This window comes from Mytilus californianus, unplaced genomic scaffold, assembly GCF_021869535.1.
Source record: "Mytilus californianus isolate M0D057914Y unplaced genomic scaffold, xbMytCali1.0.p SCAF_22, whole genome shotgun sequence".
Taxonomy (NCBI): domain Eukaryota; kingdom Metazoa; phylum Mollusca; class Bivalvia; order Mytilida; family Mytilidae; genus Mytilus; species Mytilus californianus.
The window spans coordinates 584,151-607,276 of record NW_026262671.1 but is presented as its reverse complement, the minus strand read 5'-3'; the positions used below and the strand labels follow the sequence as shown (position 1 = coordinate 607,276).

The following is a 23,126-nucleotide window of genomic DNA, read 5'->3' as shown; positions in this document are numbered from 1 at the left end:
TTATTTTTACATAGTGATGAGGAGCGCTCAAAATCATGTTTAACTCCGCAACATTCTGTGTGTGCCTGTCAACAGAGGTATAAATGGGTGTTGATAAGGCTAGGTTAACCTTCATTGCAACATGTTGGTACCCAACTTTAGTACCTTAACGCATACGAAAACTCGACGCAGGTCAGACCTGGACACATCGTAACTCTAGATATCTTTTGCTTTTTCTGTTGTTGGGTTTTTGCCTGATGGACACAGACTCATTTCATTCAAACAAACTACAACGAACGAATGTACAGTGTACAAAGTTTGTTCGTATGTTGTGCTGTTACAGTCCCTGTAACGTAAAAGTTAACACTTTTTCATTCGGGAATCGTACGTACAGCGTTCGGGAATCGTTCGTATAGAGTTCGGTAATCGTTCGTACATCATTCGTATAGCGTTCGTACAACGTTCGGTCAGCGTTCGTTCATCGTTCGTTTATCGTATGGTAAATGTCATCGTTTAGGGTTTTGTATATCGTATGGTTCATGGCATCGTTAAGCGTTTTATTTGTCGTATGTAACATGGTATGGTTTAGCGTTTAGCGTTTCGTTTATCGTATGGTTTAGCGTTTCGTTTATCGTCTGGTTTAGCGTTTAGCGTTTCGTTTATCTTATGGTTTAGCGTTTCATCTATCGTATGGTATATCGTTTTGTTAGGCGTATGATATATGTTTTATTTCAGAAAGTTATTTCAATTATTATTTTGAGTTAAAATAATTTAACATAAAAAAAAAGCGGGGAAAAAAACAGTTATTAGATTGGATTGATTTATAGTTGGTTGCGTACTTGTATATCCCAAACAACCAAACGGATGCCCCACTTTGGCAAGGTTTTTTTACTGCCAGCCGAAAGAAGACTTGTAGTGACCATATTTATATCCCCTTGTCACCCTTTGGACTAAATTAGACTGGAAAGATTGGATTGGAGACATTTCACTTATTAATTAAAGCAAATAAGTTATCTTAATTATTATATTTTTTGTTTTATACAAATTGCGTAATTCTTGATGTCTTTTTGTAATTTTGAATCATTGTGTTAATTACATTTCAAATTTGATCTTATAAAATGTTGAAAAAAAAACTAACCTAAACAATACCCTTAGTTCAATGGAACGTGAACTATCTATTTTACATAAAAAAAATTTAGTCGTAAAAAATAGTATTGGTTGTAAACGTTTTATCTTGATTGAGAAACGTTTAGAAATGTAATAAACTTACTTTGAATGTACTATAACTTAATGTAGATTTGGAACTGTATACCGTTTCTTACCGATAGAAAAAAAAATCTGCAACTAATATCATTACACTATGGAATACCCTGCTATATAAAACGAGGGGGAAACATTTCCTTTCATCAATACAGTAAATAAAAAACCCACTTTTTATCAAGGTAATCGATATCACGCAAAAACAATAACTAGACTTAGGTTGGGTACTACTTTATTACCTGGTCAGCTATGCCAGTACATCCGCAATGTACCTCCAATATGCAATACATGCGGCATTAAAGAGGATATAGAACACGTACTAGTTAACTGTATTAATCACTCACAAGCCAGACAAAATTTACAATCAAACTTGGATAAGGTTCAAATACAAAATGTTAATACCAAAATATTGCTAGATCCTCCTAAAGATAAACAACAATATGTCTGGTCGTGCTTGGTTCAATATTTAACAGAAATTGATTACCATAAATTTATATAAGTATTAAAAAAAATAAAAGTAATATAAATAAAATAAATAAAATACACTGCAAGAGTTATCCGGGTCAGTGACTCAAAATGGAGTCAGGCCGTAACCGGCAGTAATAAAACAATTTTTACAACAATAACAGGACGTACTAATTTAAAAGAAAAGATCGTTAAGAATACCAATTACACTGCAAGAGTTATCCGGGTCAGTGACTCAGAAATGGAGTCAGGCCGTAACCGGCAGTACAGCAGGCTCTTCAAGACGGCTTAACAACACATCGGTAAGAAGACCAACTACACTGCTAAAAGTTTTCCGAGTCAGTGACTCAAAAATGGAGTCAGGCCGTAACCGGCAGTACAGCAAGCTCTTCAAGACGGCTTAACAACACATCGGTAAGAAGACCAACTGCACTGCAAGAGTTATCCATGTCAGTGACTCAGAAATGGAGTCAGGCCGTAACCGGCAGTACAGCAAGCTCTTCAAGACGAATTAAAATCGAAATAAATTTATAATCTAAAAAATGTTTGAAATAATTAAACATATTTAAAGTTAGTTAAAATATATGTAGTGCTAAGTAAACTAAACTATTGAAATTATGCTAACTAAACAGTAACTCACGATAACATTTGGCTTTTTTTTTCCAAATTCGCGGCATCCAAATTATTTTTGTGTCTACTTTTGGTCCTTATATAAATTTTCCATATCATTAAGCCGCAAGTCAAATCTAAGACTTAAAAAATGGTCTTTCGCAAGATCTAGTTTGCGCTAACCCAGTTTTAATAAGCGTGGGGGGCTGTCTTCCTGCGGGCAGCGTTCCAGTGTACTAGCACTATAAAGTCTCAATAAAAGTAGCACTAGCACAAAGCAGTCAAAATTATACATACACCCTTTGGTTTTTTATTTATTTTATTTTTATTGTACTTAATTCTCTTTTTTTTTTAGTACATACAAAACATCTTACTAATTATTTTTGCAAAACTCGCATACACAAATTTAGGCATCTTTCGGTTTACACAAAATATTTGGCAAATAAATTCACATATTACACAATTTGGCATATCAAAATTTTCCGCTCTTTACTTGGCTGCTGGTGTACCAGGTCAACGTTGCTGCCGTTCACTGCTGTTTGCTTGGCCGAGCTTTCCTCCTTTTCCTACTTCTGGTGGCTCCGTGTTTATTAATTATTTATTTTTACGTATATATTTTTTTTTTTTTTTTATTTTATGCTTTATATAAAAATTTCATTTTTATATTATTTTATTTTATTTATTTTTATATTCTTTTCTTTTCTTTCTTTATTAACTTATTCATCAATTTATTTATTCATTTAGTTATTCAAAATTTTACTCTATATCATTTTTTAATATTATTTTCCATTTGTTGTTCCTTCCATCACAATCATTTTGACATGAGTACATTTGTTGTAACATGAGACCAAATACCGCGAAATTTATAAGTCTCTCTCTCTCTCTCTCTCTCTCTCTCTCTCTCTCTCTCTCTCCAAATTTTACAAATATTACATGCCTCTGTGAAATTTCATATCGACGCATCAAACTATTTCCTTTAATCGTGCATAGCTCATTTTCCGATTCACTTAAGGTTTTTAACGATCTTCGTACTTGTTCATTACATTCTAAAATTAAAATCCTACACAAATTGCCAAAACTATTATTTTCAGGCTAGACAGCGTAAAAGATAAATGTTAGTGTACAAACGGTGTTTTGAAGGCCGATATCCATTTGCGCTGTAAAAAAAAAGAATTAATTTGCGCCACAACTTAATTGCGTCAATTCTTCTTTTGCGTCACTTTATTTTTGAAAACTGCAGCATTAAAATTGCGCAAATGTTATAGACATCTGCAAATGTTTGTTCTTATTGCACTAATGACAAAAATTTGCACTAAGGACCTGACGGAATGATAGAATTGACACAAAGAACATGGCATATAGAAGGACACTTTCTAAAAGTACATATTTACACCCTAATTTTCTGACAAACCGGTAATTTCGTCGCCCGGGGATATGAATTTGACATTAATCTTCCTTCAGTAACTTTGCAATACGCAGCCGTGACGTCATTTCCGTATATTGTAGATAGTACGTGTGATATTTAAACCAGAAATACCCATTCAAGTGAATTTTATCTTTTAGGAGGACTCCATTTCGGGTAAAATTAAATATAAATAAAAATAAAATTACAATTACAATTAAAAAAAATGATAATAATAAGTTCATTTGTAAACTTATATTATTACTTTATTTCATGAATCTTATTTTTGTATTCTTTTTTTTGGCGTCAATTACTTAATTTTTTCTAATTGACCTCTTCATAAATCGAAAAACGCATAAATTTTAAACCTAAATACAATCACATGGCATTGAATGATTTCTCCAGCTCTAAACTAGTTATAGATGCCTCTTAATTTTTATTTTTCTCGTTGGGTTGCTTGTCCATTGACGTTTACGCCATATATCTTTTTCGGTATTTGTAAAAAGCCGCTCATCGATCAATTTCACAAGAAATCTAACGAGAAAAATACTCTAAGTCATGAACATTAAAGTATAACTTGCTATCAATTTTTGTAGTAATATTGTTTTGTGAAGAGAGCCCTTCAGGACACTTCATCGTATACGCACACAGATAAAATAAATGAAACACTTTTAAGCTGTTTAAATCATGCAGTGAATTTGAAAATATGGTTTAAAAAAAACGGTTATTTCTGTTTAATACTTTTCTGTCCCTTGTTTTAATAATTAGGACACGTGCCACCGGTTAAACTAGTCAACCATGAATTATAATCTCAAACAACAAATGTTTTATTGGTTTGTCATAATTGCTAATCAATGTCGTATGGTTTTCGGCAATATTGTAACAATAAGGGTTTATCCTTCAGTATTATAAAATTGCTTCAGTCATTTAATATATTTTATTTTTGTTGGTCATGTATAATATTTTTAGAATGATAATATAATTGCATCACTTTGAAGCGTTATTTATATAATTATTTAATATTTATTTAACTGCATACCGATTTGATTGGCCAATAACTGTTTAAACACATGACGGCATAATAATATTATACATGAGCGTTTTTGAAAAATTCGGCAGATATTTAATCAACGGCTCCAACGAAAGTTTTCTTGTAGGGTAAAAGAAGGGGGAAATAGACCTCTAAGGAGTAAAACTTTAAAATTTGTATAACCTTTTAATTGTTTAACTTTTCATATTCAGGCTTTCTCCTCAATTGCTAATATGGAGAATCGCGTTTTAATGCCATATCTTTTCTCATTGTTTCTGTTAAATCAAAGACATGTAATACATGTATTCTATTTTCTGGATAAACTTATTCACAATGATATATGGAAATTCGGGACGATTTAGAAATTGGCATGTTGTGTATACACCTTTCTATTGGTAAACACTATATATGTTGCCCACTCGATGTCCCTATGTGTTTTTTGTTGTTTGATTGCTGTCTTATTGTCGTTAAACCCACCATGGTCTACTACTGTTTAAGTTCTGTTTAATGTACGTTTAAATCAGTTTAAAACAAACTGAGTTTTGCTCAGAGGAAGAGTAATAGAAGAGGTTTGTATATAAATGCTTAGTGCAAAGTAAACAAAAAAAAAGTTTCACTTTTAAATTTTCAACTCCCCAAAATTTTAAACTGTATTGATTTTGAAGACGTGTCTCATCTAAACGAAATCTGATTGGTCTCCAACTTACCAGTTTATTGTTTCCCTGTTTTGCACATACCTAAATATAAACCTCATCACATTTGATCCCAGAATTATCAATAAAATTGAATTTGTCGTAGTAAATTCCATTGAGCACAAAACAAATCCAAACCAGATTTGAATTATATGGATATTCAATTTTTTTTTAAGAAATATGAAGAAAAATAATAATTATCTTGTTTGACTTTGAAACACGGAGTAAATACTTTAAATTACATTGTGCACAAAATATCATAAAATCTTCCTAGGAATGAGAAACTCTTTCTTCATAGAAATGTATGAAATAGTTTACACTGGACATTAAACAACCAACAATCAATCAACTAAAATATATTCAAGGGATTATTATATTATGCATGTATATGTATATAAATGCCAGGTACCATATAAATATATTGAATAATCAACAAAATATAGTGCTGTCAAAAAGACACATTAGCATTAGGATATCAAAATAATTCACGGTTTTTTTTTCAAAATGATTAGCAAACAATCCGCTTTCCGAAGCATTTTTCAGTTACCGTGCTATCGCTCCGTGTCGGTTAATAATTTTTAGAATAAAGTTAAAAAATCGATCTACGTAACACACTATATAATATATATAGAAGTCACAGTAAACATTAAACTTATGCATGGCGGAAAAGAAATATACGAAAACAATGTGCATGCAGCCTCGCAAATAATATTTAAAAAAATGACATTTAATTTAGAAAAACTTAGGACTTAAATTTTTGTATTTTTGGTGGGATGTTGAAGTCTCTTTAGAATATAGAAAATACACGAGAAAACCTCTTAGTACACTATCAAAATGTGATTGGTGTCCATTGTACTATATATTGTTTAAGCATTTAGTGTATTCTTATTCATTTGGACATCTGTGTCCCTGGCTCTAAACAAGAAATTGCGAGGACGTTATGCTTTTACCTTTTTTAACGTCAATTTACCTTTAAAATGATTTTTTAACAGAATGTTATATATATAATTTTTAAATTGGTGTTTTGCCTTGTGAAAACAATATGGTCCTAAAGCTAAATGTCGTCGTCAGATGTCTAGTGTCTCATAAGCCTCTCTAGTCTGGGTATTTGTCTTATCTTATTATTGTGAAATGTTTATTACAAATTTATATAATTTGTATATAACTTGGTAGACAAGTATGTGACACTTGAATAAAATAAATTTTCTCTCTGTATAATGGAAGGCGCTAAACACTTTAGAATATACACCACTTGCTGTTTTCTTTACCTGGACACAGATCTTATTACGTAACAAGTACGAATAATGTAAAATAATCGATATGGTATATTCAGTAGAATAAACATTGTATCTCTGGACTGGGATATTTAAGATATTTTGATCTGACAATGGGTGTACATTTATTTGTGTTTTATGATAAAAAAAAATGCACTTTACCATCCTATTTTCACAAAATCTTGAAAATGTGTTGACTTGGAGCATTTATATATATTTTCAAAACCTGAGACAAATCACTGATTTTCAATTATAGATCTATCTCATTATTATCAGCAGTGGGCAAAGTATTTGAAAGAATTGTATTTAGAAATGTATTTAGACGTTACGCACGTTCCCAATAAAACTATACGCTTTTGACGTTCTTCGAAAGAAAGTTTTAAACTTTTAAGCTTACAACCTACTTATGTGAAAATGCCGCTTAAAAAGACCGCAGAATTTACATTCTTCCAACAAGTATTCATTTTGCCGAGATTTTCTTAGTTGCTTCTTTATATGCCTTCATTTTTTTAAGCTGGGCTTAGCATTAATAAATGCAAAATTTCATAGAATTAAAACAAAATTTCACACATGCAATTTTTTTAATTTTGCGATAAATTGTCTCCAACAATAATATGTAGCACTGAATAACAATTTGATGTCTTGTAATATGATTTAAAATCTGTTTTGTATATTATTAAGAGTCTTTTATTTTCAACATTCAAAATGTTTTGAAACTTTAAAACTGAGTTTGACACTATGAGTGAAACAAATGCCGGAAAATCTGAGGCTACATGTACATCTAAGGACGAGCGTGCTTCCAACATATCACATTGACTGTCTTTGCTTATAACCTTTCATGTCTTATTTTCTTAATTTTCTTTTTACTATTTGTGTAATATCAGTTTCTTCTCTTTCTTAAAATTTAGCAATGTTCTCCTTGTCAGAAGACGTCTCCAAACTTGGCTAGTGAAATTGTTATTATTTAAGAAGTACGTTTTATTTATTTTTTAATAAAAAGTGGCTTATATACTAGTATTATAATCAATAGTATTTATTTTATCAGTTAATACTCGAATAAGTCAACAATCTTAATATCAATTACTATTTTATGGAAAATGTTAAAAATTGCATTTTATTTTAAACTTTATAAAATGTGCATTAAGTTTGAAAAAGAAATACGTGCTCTTATGATGATGCCATTGTCAACTTTCAATATTTCAAGGTTGGTCGGGGGTCTAATTTTTGTTTAAAAGAAAATGTTTTCATTGATTACAATTTTTAAATCAGGATTATTTTATCGGGCAAATAATTAAGAAAAAATCATTTTATGAAAGAATTTTCACATTTTGTACAGTAAATCAGGCCGTTAGTTTTCTCGTTTGAATTGTTTTACATTTGTCATTTCGGGGTTTTTTATAGCTAACTATGAGGATAGGGTTTTGCTCATTGTTAACGTCTTTGTCATCTGGTCTTTGATGAAAGTTTGTCTCGTTGGCAATCATACGGCCACATCTTCTTCTTTTAATAATTACAATAAATTGATCTATTCTGTGATTTATTAAGAAAACGAGGACGATGATTTCGTATTGTTTTTTGCTTTCGGAAAACATGTGTTCATCTGAAATATTTTTTTTCACAAACAAAAGCTTAAAATAAGGGACGGCGATCCATACTTTTTTTATTATATGTTTGAAATTATAGAATTTGGCAAAGTATGGAAAGTTCTTTTTATATAGACCAATATCTACCTTACAGATTAACAGCAGGCCGAAATCTGATTTTTAAATATATAATTACTTTTAAGTGACCAGATGTGTATTTTTAAGTAACTGCTATATATACACATGGATCAATGTTTTCTGAAATGAACAAATATGGATCAGGAATGCATTTCATGCACTTTTTATACTATAAATAATTTTTGGTTTAGCGCTTCCATTTCTAGTCAAGATATAACTGAGTATCGGTTTACACTAAATATTTTTTGACATTCTTTTTAAAATCATTTCCAAATGGATAATATTTCGATTTCAATGGTTTTGGTTTTGTAAGACGTAAAAAATGCCAGAGTTTTATATATACATTGTAGTGTATAGACAGCTGTCTATTGTTGCCGACAGCATGACTCCAGTGTTGTACGGTTATCTTTGTCGTTGGATTGCTGCCTCATTGAAGCTTATCTATCTCCTTTTTTCATATGAATATGAAAGGAATGAGACATCGTACGTAGATTGAGTGGATCGACGTGTTTCATGTACGCTAACTATTTCTGTCCGAGTGCAGAATCTGATGGCGGTGGTTAACCGGTTGTCATTTATCCATGTTCGTTTTTTTTTATTTGTTTTAGTTTATTCTTTGCGACGGGATTTTGTTGTTCCTTTACATAAGCCATTGTGATATGCATAAAATATTTTTTTAAAAAATGTATATTTGGACATTATTATACGAAAACAAAACGATCACTTCAGAGAAAATTAAAAAAAAGAGATCAAAGTTGGAACAAATGATGAAATCATATAAGACATCGAAAAGAGGAGACTTCCAGTAATAGTCTTGATGTGCAGTCATGGCACCACATGATTTGAGGAACCATGGGACCTCGATCATAGGTTCCCGGTGGACGTCGATCTGAGTCTTACATATATATATGAAATATGGCACTGAATATTGACTAAAGACTTTAAGTGGCTTATAACTTTTGGTTGTTCAATATGAAATGAACTCGAGACATATAGTATACAAATGCCATTCACATTATGCCGTGCGTATTTCTTAAGATAAATAGAACTATAATTAATGCATTCAACTCTTAGTTTCACCATTTCTTCTGAATGAACTACCCCTAAATGGATAAAATAATGTTTGTCCAATTTGCAGACAATAGCAGGCGTTATTTTTTCTCCGATAAAGTTTCAATCGAATTGCCTAAATTACATGACTTAAAGGCAATAACTGTTTCATTTTGTTTGCGGGGCATTATCAATTATGACTGGAAACGGCAATTCCCGATAAAAAAATTACGAATGTTGTGACCACTACATGTAATGCTGTCGCGGCTGCATATTATGCTGTGACCACTGCATATAATGATAATCATCAACATAAGGCAGTCATGGCGTTCCATAAAATTGAATGTTTTTTCCATCCATATCAGTTATACAACAGGTGTGAAAAATTTGAGATCTATAGTAGAATTTCGTTTAATAAAAAGCCTCCGAATTATACTTTGAATTATTTTGTCCATCAGGACATTTTATTGGACACGGGAAAACTGACGATGTTTTTAAAGTTACACCGCAGTTACATAATGATGACTTCAGAGAGCTTCTTTAGGACATGTATATATTTTCTGATATTATTAAAATCCATTTTTAACCGTTAAATCTTATAAAAAGTGAAGGTTTGAGTAGCTAATTTGGACATTTTTTCTCTTCCATCTCTAAACTCTTCTGACGATCTTCCTTCTCTAACAGTAAAAAACGTCTAAAACCCCATTTTACGTTATAGGTATACAATACAGTTGTAAAATTATATAACATTCTACTTACTATTTAATCCGCACTGGGATTTCAAAGACGCGCACAAAACTGTAACAGCGGGACACCCTTAAAATGACGTTATAGGCATCGAAATGAGCAGAGTTTTTCATTACATAATGTACAAAGCACAAACTCATCTATGTTATCGATTTCTTTGGTTTATTTCCTTTCGAATGATATGCAGAACATGGATATGTATTGTATAGGAAAAGAGCTTCAATTTGAATAACCCGCCATCTATCGTATATTTCCAAAGAGACACCAATACCGTGCGCAACGTCTTAATCACTTAATTAGTTATATTTCAAATAGAAAAAAAGAGTTTCACCTTTTGAGAATACTAATGCAGGAGTTCCGCAAGGCTCTGTATTGGGTCCCCTACTATTCCTTATTCATGTATATGACATAGCTGGTAATTTGATAAGACTAACTCGATTGTGTGCTGATGAAACATCCCTTTCTTTTTAAAGTAATAGTCCTTACACATTAGAGGATGTCTTAAATAGCGATTTAGAACAAATCTTAGCATGGTCTTAAGATTGGCTTATTGATTTTAACCCTTACAAGACAAATGCTATGCTATGGTTGTACTCAACAAGATTACGACAATTTAGAACATGTTTAGTTAGAAGCAGGAATATTAGTAACTGGGTTGCCCGTGTTTGCTTGTCGGGAAGTTATATATTTTAAGTGAAACAGGCTGAAATTTGCTAGTGGACAGAAGAAAGTCCAGAAAGCTCACTATGTTCTATTATTTATATAATGGGAATGCCTCTACGATTTAATGCCACTTTTTGGTCAAATTTCTAATTATAATTTGCGAAACAATTATGTGATACCCAGTTATAGATAGATTTAACCAGAGAATCCTTTTTTTTCGATCTACTACTATTGAATGGAATAGCCTAAACCCCGACATACGTACGTCCAGAAATATGAATATATTTAAACGAAAGATGAAGTCTAAATTGATACAGACACCTAAGGTGGCGTAGCTAGGCATTTTTTTTTAGTGTACGCCCGAACTTCGAAGAGGCGCCTAGTGGCTGCAACATACCCCAGCGTGTCCGTGACAGAGCTAGTGTACACGGGTTCCAGAGATCGAAGCCCCCCCCCCCCCCCCCCCTTACTGGCAAAAATGGAAAAAGATATTAATGCTGTCAGGCACCGACCATTGAAAAACAATCGGTCTGTTTAAAAAAAGAAAAGAAAATAACTGTTTGTTTTTTTGTTTTTGGCAAATTAGTAAAATGACCGTTTGATTTAAAATCATTTTAAATTATTTTGAAATAGATTATTGATAATAATTTATTTACATGTGAAAAAGCTAGACTTTGTGGCGTAGGGATGTAATTGAGTGGTTTTGTGTGCAATTATTTCCCATTATTTCGGCAGTGAATATCTGCAAGTATTTCATTATGTTGTTTGATTTACACATTATAACAAAACTAAGAATATGACGGATAAATTTATAGTTAGCTGTTTAACGTCCAGTGGCAACTATTAGATGTATTATTAGGAGGACCTTTAAAATGTTATAAATATGAACAAGGACATCCTTTGTTATGCAAACATGTGTATCACGGAACAAGCGATGACCTTTAGACCCTGTGTAGCATATGTATATTTAGGGTTGCTCCGAATAAAGGGGATATAGATACAGGAAAATAAAGTAAACAAAATATAAAATAAGAATAGAGTATAACGGGCAAAATAAAAAATAGAGGAAAATGGTCTTAGAAAATTTAAGAATAGAGGGAAACGGTTTTTGTTGTTAGAAAATTCAAAAATGAAGACGCTCAATTATAATTTCACTTAAGAATTCGAAATATTTCATTTGCCGGACGCGCTCTTTTTTTTTATTATTGTTTAAAATCAAGTGCATTTGTAGTAAAAATAATACACTATCGTTTGTACATTGGTAAGGATTTATGTTTGGTGTTGATGAGGCACATAACGGTAATTGTTTTTATTTGAAATTTCTCAAATATTTGATTTTGTTCGACTGATTTGAATAAAAATATATCTATAATCGAAAAAGTTTAATAACGATATGTAGATGAAACTGTTATTCAGTCGATGTTTAAATACATGCGATAAAAGAGAATATATAAATATGATTAACAAACTTTTTAAACAAAAGGCAAACCTTAAGACCCCGAATATACTTTGTAAGAACATTAGATTAATTCCGAATTCCATCTAAAATACATTGTTCATTTAGGTCAAAAGAATGTTAATACCTTAGACTATTTTCAAAAAATGTTGACTGAAAACCCTGCAGACTGCAGTTTACTCGCACATTCATCAAGTACCTATTTCCACGGCTATCGTATCTTTTAATTTGTTTAAATTTATTTCAGTGTTTATTTTTCAAACTGTTCATGTAAATAATTTTGGATCAACATAGAGTCAGATTAAGTTATAATTTATTAAATGATTAATTAAAAACTGAAATATGCATCCAATCTAAATGTTACGCCTATGATAACCTATATAAAAAGATTTAACAGAACACAATTCATGTTTTATATATATTTTAAAAAACCATATACGCTAAACGAAACTATGTACGCCAAGAAACGATGTACGCTAAACGATACGATATACGCTAAACGAAACGATGTACGCTAAACGATACGATATACGCTAAACGAAACGATGTACGCTAACCGATACGATATACGCTAAACGAAAAGATTGACGCAATACCATACGATGTACGATAAAAGGGAGCTTATGTTATCGTTTATGGTATGGTTTATGGTACATGGTTTTGTTCGTACATCATTCGTTCAGCGTTCGTACAACGTTCGGTTAGCGTTTCGTTTGCATTCGTACACCGTCCGGGAATCGTACGTACATCGTTCGGGCATCGTCCGTACATGATTCGGGCATCGTTCGTATTGTTAACTTTTACGTTACACGGACTGTACATGTACACCACTGTGCCAAGTTAGGCAGCATGCAAACATATTTAACCCCGCCACTTTCAGTAAATATCATTTTTGGAAAAAACTTTACACATACATGTATTTTTATGATAAAATTATATACAATTCATCACAAATCTGAAGTATAAAATATAACATCTGAAACTCACGTTCCCAAACTTTAAAGCAACCCGCACAGTTACAATCAGTCTTTCTCTCAAATGACGAAATATCATCCGTACAGTAACAGTCTTTTTCCTTTAGTAATAATAATTATAATGACAATGATAATAATAATACATGTAATAATAACATTTATTATTATGATAATTATTATTAAATTCAATGATGATAACAATAATGAATCTGTCTAGACGTTCATAGAATGGCAGAGGTTGAGACTGCAAGAATGATAGTTGTTATGGGGGAAGTGCCGGTTGAAAAGGTGTCTGTACATTAGCTGGGGTCGGATGAGGGGCCTGCATTTGAATAGGTACTGTAGACGGACTATATGGAGAATCATGAATGCCTTGACCATATAATGCTTGATGAGCAGCACTATATGATCCACAAATTGTAAAGTCATTTTGAGTTGTGTTGTCATTGCATTTGCGGTTATCGCCATTTTTGTACGTCTCGTAGCTGGGGATGGGGTACTTGTGTCACTTCGATTCCTTTTTTTTTACTTGTTTCCATTTAAATCACCACATAAACTTCAGGGTTGGCAAAAACCCGGGTTTTATGAGTATTACCCAGCCCAGTGGGAAATACTGAGAAAACCTGGGTTTTACTGGGTTTTTACAGGGTAATACTGGTCAATACTGGGTAATAGGAAATACTGGCCTATTTTAAGGAGGATTAATCACAAATACAATAAGTTAAAGATTTAAAAAAAAAATAAGATATAACATTTTAATTTATAAGTTCACTTGTTTGAGATTCTTAATATAAAGTGTAAAAATCTGAGAACAGATTAATTGTCCAGCAACTCTAAGACAAGTGTACATGAAGAAACATAAGACAAATATGAAGAGCTTTTCTAAATAATCCTCCTAAAAATCTATTTAATTACCATTCTGTCTAGATTGGTCAAAGTGTTGACTTAAAGTCGAAGAATTCAATTTGATTTTTTTTAATAATTATAACTTGTATTAAGAATTAACATTTATATTAAATTTGTTTTCATTATCTAAAAATGTTTACTTAGTTTTAGCATATGTTTATGTACATCACTAACTTATAAGTAATTATTCAGATTATAACACAGATTTGTTTATATAACAACAATCAGCCTTTTGATTTCGATTAGTGTGTATGGCCTGTCCCCTTAGGGTGTTTATTTACCAATAGGATTGTATAACAATTAAGATTTTAAATTCACTAAAATACTGCAATTAAATGCATTTTTTCAAAGTTTCAAATTGGATTATTGAAACAAAGCTTGGAAATTAACAATGTACTCTGAAAAGGTGCAAAACTTGTATTCTGCCTACATAGAACTAGTGGAGAAAAGGAGGAAATTGAATTTTCAATCTTCAGGAATGACTCTTAATGGTTATCTGTATAGAATGTATATATTTAGCTATGATACTATTAAACTACAACAAACCTTTACTATTTTGTGTAAAAATAAGCTTGAAAAATCATATTACCCAGTATTGCATGCCCAGTATTACCCGTTTCTGGGAGTATTGCCCAGCCCGGGAAAACCCGGGTTTTCCCACCCGGGTTTTCCCGCCCGGGTAATACTTTGCCAACCCTGATAAACTTACTAGTTTCATTATATTGAATCTAATCACTACTGTTTCCCACTATTGGTTCATCCTTTACTTGTCCAAAATCAACAGTAATCACCATTGTGTACACCTGAGTTTTCTCACGACTCCTACCTGCCCGCCATCTTTTAGTATTTTCAAGTGTTGAGTAAGTTAATTGAATTTATAAAGGTATATCCATATTACCCTTGGATTAAAATAATTGAAGTTCTATCAGGTACAATGTAAAAAGATGTGGGATGTTTTATGAATAGCTTTGAAGATTACGAGTTTTGAACCTTAGTTTATACCAAACATATACCACGATATATACTTCGAAATTACTTTGACTATGAACATTTAAGTTGTTTTCTTATGTTTTATGTGTAGTATCTGCTTCGGTAGTGACGGTTTTTGAGTTTATATCTAATCAACTTAAACTCTATTAAACTCTGCCGGTGTGAGATCTGCGGTCAGTTTTAAAAATAAGTGGTAATGTTTGTAATGTTAAAAAAACGGTTTGGAATAACAAAAATCTCACATATCGAATGTTAAAATATCGTTGAAATCCGATTGTTTATTGCATCATTCTGTCTTATACATGTTATATAAAAAGTACTAAAGTGGCCTTTGATGTTATGCTTTCCTCTTGTTTTCTGTTGTTTAGTTGCTGTCTTATATACGTTAAATATCTTCATTATAGATAAACTATTTATACTTATAACTTAATGCTATCCAAAAGTATTCTTTCAAACATAATTACCCGAGCAGAATAAAATGTGTAACGTTCGCATAATTTTTGGCATTCAAGCTCTTCCGAATATTCTAACGAGAAATGTAGGAGCTTTCCATAGAAAAGGAAACAACCTGCAAATAAAAATAGAAGTCAACGTTTAGAAAAAAAAGGTAATAATGTTAGCAATAATAATAAAAACACCAACATAAGTGTACACTCAAAGAAATACATAGACGGGTTTACTATGTAAATAAATCAACTAACTGTTCATAGGACTACTAGTCATTCAAATAAAATTTACTAGGTAGAAAATTAATGAAATAGAATGACTAGTAAATTAACTAGAAAGATCAGTTCTTTTAACTAGAAACACTAATAAATTAACAAATATACTAGTTATAATTTGTCCTTTACTAAGAAGGCTAGTACATCTACTATGTATTTATTCAGTGTTATTGCAACTATTACTATTATAGTTTTGTTTTTCAACTAGTACGTTTAACTTCATTCCCACTACTTGTATCAATAGAAATGTGCGGGATAAACTTCCAACGAGACAACAACTCAACGACAGCCAAAATGACACCCAGGCGACAACATACGTTAACAAAAAATAGATGTCTTTACAATATGCCATACTTTAAATTGGTACAAGTCCAAATAAGTTGGCAATACATTTAACTGAAACATTCAAAGATCTGCCATCAATAACTAATAATTGAAATAAGGAACTAAAAAAAACCAAGATATGATTATCAAAAACTACTGACGAGGATCTTGACTTGCAAAAAGGCTGTGATTTAACTGGACCCTTTTCTACGATATCCTTTCTGGTACATAGGACATGAACACATATATATATATATATGCGTTTGATATTAATAAAGATAAAAACACATTATACCATGTATACTATGCTGAAGTTTAAGATACTCGTTTTATTACTTATCTTACAAAATTATAAGCCTAGTATCTTTGATGTCTTTTTTTTTACTACCATCAATTTCTACAAAAACTATAAAAATTTTTAAGACAATTTCAAGTTGAAAATAAGAATGCCGGAAAAAAACGTGGTTCAGCAGATAACAGCAGTTTTAGTTCACTAATTTTCGGAAACGGATTTAAGGCTTGGCCTTTTGTATAGACACATGTCTACTGTTTAAACCATATATGTATGTTGACCTCTTGATGTATTTTGGTGTTTTGTGTTATGAGGTTGCTGCCTTTGTGAGTTTATATACCATATCTTTCGTAAGTCATTAGATATGTATTTCCCTTTACCTTCTACAATTGTACTTAAATTCATTGAAATATACATCTAACATGCTAAAAATAAATTAATTACAACAAACCTCGTATATAGGACCAATTTGAATATGACACGTATTTACCGAGCCATAAATTGAAGATACTATTTGAAATGTTCTCGAATTTTTGCATCACTAATGTTGCATTACTCTCCAGGACTCCGTCATGTTGTGAGCAGAATTCAGCTGCATTTTTCCATGACAATTTTTGCTCGAAAAATGTCGAATTCAATATGTGCTTTCCTGGATAATAAGAAAAAAGGTCAAACAAGTTGTCTTATTGTACACCGCAGAAGATTTAAGCTGGAAATTACGAATTAACAAATGAATAATTATCTGCTGAATGTGCCATCAATGAATTTTTTACCGATTTCTTATCACTCGATTCTACAACTGTTGACTTATATGAACAGCAGATTCTGCATCTTTTTCTTGAATCGAAGACCTTTCATGAATACTTTTCCTTATTTTGACATCCGTGGCAATGCTTCGGAGTTGTAATTCGTCTACCGTCATTGGGGTTCTGATTGATAATTTGTCCTTGTAAGCGCTAGAGGTTTGGTATCCTGTGCATGTAATCACAAAAAAATGATAACAAATCCAGATTACTCATTACTTGGATCCTTCGGTTTTTTTTTACATATAACATACATATAACATACAACTGACTTAGTACACGTTTAATATATATCTAGTGATTATACACCTTTAAAGAAAACCTTATCGCTAATCACATTGCTAAACATATTGTTTAGGCACATGCTATAAATGTTTGAAAAGCGTAAGTTGAATTGAAATATCCTGTTTGTCCTTGGCTTGCTGTTTCATTGACGAAAATGTTTCTTCTAAAGTGATTACTAGATATATGGTAGTATTCATGTAAATTTTGACTAGCATGCCAGATAAAAAAGGCCAATAAGAATATGTTTTCTTTTAAAAAAAACCTTGGATTGCGTATCGATAAAAGTATATATCAAAAAACTATACAAGTTATACATTAAAGAATATTCAGAACTGGTATTACAAGTAGTGCACATTTAAAATGAAAATCTATAACAAAAGACAAGAAAATTACATTAAACAGTACTCAGGAAACTAAAGGTTAATCATGAACAACAGGGATTTCAACAAATATTTATCCGGTGTTTATTCGGATGTTAAGGAAGGATACATGGTTTTCGTTTCACATGTGACAACCGTGACACCACCACTTTGGATTAGATGAATGATGTTTCTTTTCTAAAGATCCACATTATCAAATTAATAACCAGCCGTTCTTTGTAAATTTAAACTTAGCTCAGCTAAATTATTGTACACCTCAATATAAAATGGAATAGAATGTCTTTCATGTATTATATATAATTTCATAACAACTACATGATTTTAAACGTTAATGTATTTTCATATTGCATTGTACATTATTGACTATTAATGAGGTTGATAAAAGGAGTTATAAACTAACGATTTGTGATATTCATCGGAGCGCACACCCGCGGTGAGTGTCACATCTCTGGGATTGATAAATCATAGTATCAATTTATTTCAAAAGTTAACAATTGTTTTAATGACTAATTGCTTAGAGTATTTGTTCAAGCTGATTAAATGCTCGTTGATTTTATATTTTCTAAATACATTATCTGCTTCGACAGTTTTCTAACTTATGTGTTTTAATTTATTCCTTATACTTTTAAAATATACTACCGTATTGAATATTTATTCTTTCATTCAATAAAAAACCCCATTCTATTTAATTGAGACATTTTAAAATAACTCACAAAACATTCTCATTACTATAACTAGGTACAAAATAGGTGTCAAAATATTATATAATTGTACATGTATTTACCTCTCATGACTTTTCCTGTTATTATAATGTTTTACAGTAGTAAATCTATTATGCCATTAGATAATGAGAACAGATAATGTAAAGTTATATAATACAAAATATGTCTTACCTTGGCCATGTTTCCATAAAGCAATAAATAATGAAAGATACAACAGGTGTTTATTCATCTTCTCGCAGGTTCATTTTCAATGGAGATCTATACAAAACAAGGAAGTTGTTGTTAACCAATGTAATTGTATCCGTCAACTTAATGCATTGTGTTATTAATACACATAAAAGGCTATTAATGGTTGTAGTTGACAGGTATGGAGGTCTTGATTGGGTCCTTCATTTCTATATGTGTTAACTTTTTATGCATGCCAATTTTCTTTATTCTTTATGAATTTTAACTTGTATTCCCTATTCTCTAGATATTTTGCTCTTTATTCTGTACTTTAAACCCAAAATTGTCTATTCCGTAAACTCCAACCAGACCCTCAGTTGTCTACCAAAATTCAGTACGTAAGTATGATATTAAATATGATATTTCATCTAGGAAGGTTTTGTAATTCTTGTGAATTAAAATTGCTCTAAAATGAGTGTTCAAATTAACAACAACAGAAATAGTTGTATATATATATTCATGATAAACTCAATTTTAAGAGACTTTGAGTTTCAGGAACTATAATTGTGATAAAATATATCTTTCGTATTTATTATAAAAGGTCTGTGCTACTTATGGTTAACATTTCTTTGTCATATTCTCTTATTATATATTTTTTCCAATGTTCTTGTAGATTTTATAATCGTGTAATACCATCGCCATGTTTAATTTCCAGAAGTTTTGATTATTTATAACTTTTCCTTCAAACTTATGTCTTTAAACAGCCACACAGATGTTCTTACATATTTCAATGATAATCGCATGATCAACTTTACAGTATTTTATATATTAAATGTACTTACATGTTTACGACCGATCAAGGAAGTAGGAAGTAAGTTGTTTAGGTTCGCGTTCACATCACTTAAACAATATGCATGTACTAATTCACCGTCGCAAGACAAATATTTTGAACTTCCTACAATTGTTTTTGGTTGATTTAACAAATTAGCTTGCGTATCTGATTAACACAAAGAATTAGTACAAAGAAATATTTTAAACGTGGTAAATTTACATTTAACAACCTGTTCATCAAACCGTATGATACGAAGATTTTCAAATAGGTAAAAATAGACATACTAATAAAAATGTCGCTAAATGACTATCATAAATTATTACTACTTTAACACATTATAAAATTATAAAAAGAATTTCACTATCAATGAAGGTTAATATTTTAACTATAGATTGAACTAGTTCTCATGCTGTGTAGACCAGATATATGAATGTGCATATATACATATAAGGGACCGTTCAATAATTCAGATGGATGGGTCGGTGCAAAATGGGGCGGGGCAAGCACTTTTTTTGTGTAAATATTTGGATGGGCGAGATCTTTTTTTAATATGTATTGTGGATGGGCCAGAACTTATTTTATAGGAAAATATTTTGCTATAAATTTTGTCGTCGTGTAGGAAATTTCTTTTGCTGGCACACAAAACATATTAAAAAAAATAACAATTTCAAAATGATTTTAATGAATTTTAGAAATAATTAAATCATGTAAGGGATAACAATTTTAAAGATTTAATTAAAAGATAAAAAAGCTAGAATTTTCAGTTGACTAGTTTCTGATAGTCACTTATAAAAATTTCTATAGATTTTCAAATCAACTTGGATTTTCATATTACTCTATAGAAATCTCAATTGTATTTTGACCTTACAGAATACTAGGTTGTTTGGCAGTTTGGTATTTTACTGTCAAATTTATGGATTTAATCAATAGGTAAAAAAATAAGCTAAAATTTTCAGATTAGGCTAAATTCAGATAGTCACCTTTAAATTTGTTTATAACTTTTTCAAATCAACTTGGATTTTCATAAAACTCTACAGCTATCCAATTTATATATTGATCTTACAGAATGCCAGGTTGTTTGGTAGTTTGGTGTTTTGCTCTCATTGTTATGGCTTTAGTTAATAGGTAAAATAAAAATCCAAAATTTTCAGTTTAGGCTAAAATCAGATAGTCACCTTAAAATTTTATATAACTTTTTCAAATCAACTTGGATTTTCATATTACTCTACAGCTATCTCATTTCTATATTGATTTTACAGAATGCCAGGTTGTTTGGCAGTTTGGTGTATTGTTGTCAAATTTATGGATTTAATTAATACATGTAGGTAAAAAAAGTTAAAATTTTCAGTTAAGGCTAAATTCAGATAGTCATCTTTAAAAATTGGTATAACGTTTTCAAATCTACTTGGATTTTCATAAAACTCTACACCTATCTCAATGTTATATTGATCTTACAGAATGCCAGGTTATTTGGTAGTTTCTGTCAAATTCTATGATTAAATAAGAAAAAAAAAAAGCTACAATTGCATCAAAGTAAAAAAACATGTCTGCTTTTGCTTTAAAAAGACCATAATTTCTTTCTTGAAAAGTAGAATAGATAAAGTGACATTGTACATTTGAAATATAGACATGCTCTGTTATTAAGACAATAGTTGGTAATTCAGCATATGATAATATGTTTACTGGTCTAAGAGTTATTGTCCCTAAATTTAAATTATTCCCTTTATTTTAAATTAATAGTGATTTTTGAAAATTGTATACAAATTGGATATTTAGTTTATATTTTTTTTTTATTGTTAACAAAAGTTTGAATAAATCTTCATGTCCTATGGTCACAAAAGAGGAAAAAAGTGGTGAGTCAGACCCTATGCCTGAAGTGGATGAAAAATGTGTTTGTCCTACTATGGTTTGCACCGGTCCCACCTGCCTGATAAATATTGCATGGTCCCTTACATGAAAACACAACATTTTAAAACTTTGATCAACTACAATGTAACAATTTTCACATGAATGGGGTTATCTCCCATGTATCAAAACTTGTAAAATTATACTTGTTTAATATATTCAGTATAAACTAGTAGTTACTGATCAATTCTTAAAAATATAAAATAACTATAGCAAAAGATTTGCATACTGACTTATATTTACTAATTTCAAAATGACAGAATAACTCCAAGAGCACATGTATTTAAAAAAAAGTTAATTTCTTGTTCTACTTTAAATAATACCAGAGGCTGTCCTCTAATACATGTTTCAATGATAGATAATCGATTATCGTATGGATGATATTCTATATTAATCTTAAAGACAAATATAGGATCAATATATCAAAAATATTTCAAACACCAGTCTTTCAATGTACAAGTATTTCTATTATATTTCAAGAACCAAGCAGGATATAATTAAGGTACATGTATTGAAGGAAAATCAGAAAGGTTTTATCAAATGAGTTTTTGTGGTGCAATTAAAAGATATGCAGATAATGTTTACCTCCCATATTTTGAATGGACTTGAGTAAAATGTAAAAAGGGATCTGAATTCAATACAAAACTGATAGAAAGGGGAGATAATTTATTGATTAGCAATATAATTTACTGTCATTTTAAGACACTACCACATATGCAATTATTTAATAGAACTTAAGAAGAGATACATTAAACTGTTTCAAATTTAAAATGACCTCAGATTTCAGAATAAATATAAACTTAAAATTGAGAATGGAAATGGGGAATATGTCAAAGAGACAACAACCCGACCAAAGAGCAGACAACAGCCGAAGGCCACCAATTGGTCTTCAATGCAGCGAGAAAATCCCGCACCCGGAGGTGGTCCTCAGCTGGCCCCTAAAAAAAATTGTGTGCTAGTTCAGTGAAAATGGACGTCACACTAAACTCAAAAACATATAAATGAACTAAAATTAAAAAAGATACTAGACTAACAAAGGCCAGAGGCTCCTGACTTGGGACAGGCGCAAAAATGCGGCGGGGTTAAACATGTTTTGTGAGATCTCAACCCTCCCCCTATACCTCTAGCCAATGAAGAATAAAGAAACACATATCAATACGTACTGTAAAACTCAGTTTAAAAGAAGTCCGAGTCCGATGTCAGAATAGGTAACAAAAGAAACTAAGCAAAATGACAATGATACATAAATGAACAAAGGACTACTAGCAGTTACTGACATGCCAGCTCTAGACCTAAATTAAACTGATTGAAAGATTATGTCTTCATCATATGAAAATCAAGTACAATCCCTCCCGTAAGGGGTTTAGTATCATATCATCATAAAATATATGAGACGAACATAACAAGTATCATGCCAACAACTGGTTTTAGAATAAATGTGTTTATTTCCGATGCAAAGACCCTATGATTGAATCAAT

The 23,126-nt window shown here is 31.0% G+C and overlaps 1 protein-coding gene across 1 annotated transcript in view; it reads right to left on the bottom strand.

Moving 5' to 3' along the window:
- The window catches only part of LOC127732053 (uncharacterized), a 36,162-nt gene extending 16,160 nt beyond the window's left edge, over positions 1-20,002 (bottom strand). Inside the window, exons 1-5 of the mRNA XM_052241095.1 lie at positions 19,754-20,002; positions 18,918-19,004; positions 17,008-17,205; positions 15,683-15,786; positions 13,336-13,423 (exon numbers count right to left, since the gene is read on the bottom strand). Coding sequence (XP_052097055.1) covers positions 13,336-13,423; positions 15,683-15,786; positions 17,008-17,205; positions 18,918-18,975 — 448 coding nt within the window. The 5' untranslated portion in view covers positions 18,976-19,004; positions 19,754-20,002. The remainder of the gene's footprint in view (positions 1-13,335; positions 13,424-15,682; positions 15,787-17,007; positions 17,206-18,917; positions 19,005-19,753) is intronic.
- Positions 20,003-23,126: the final 3,124 nt, after the last annotated feature.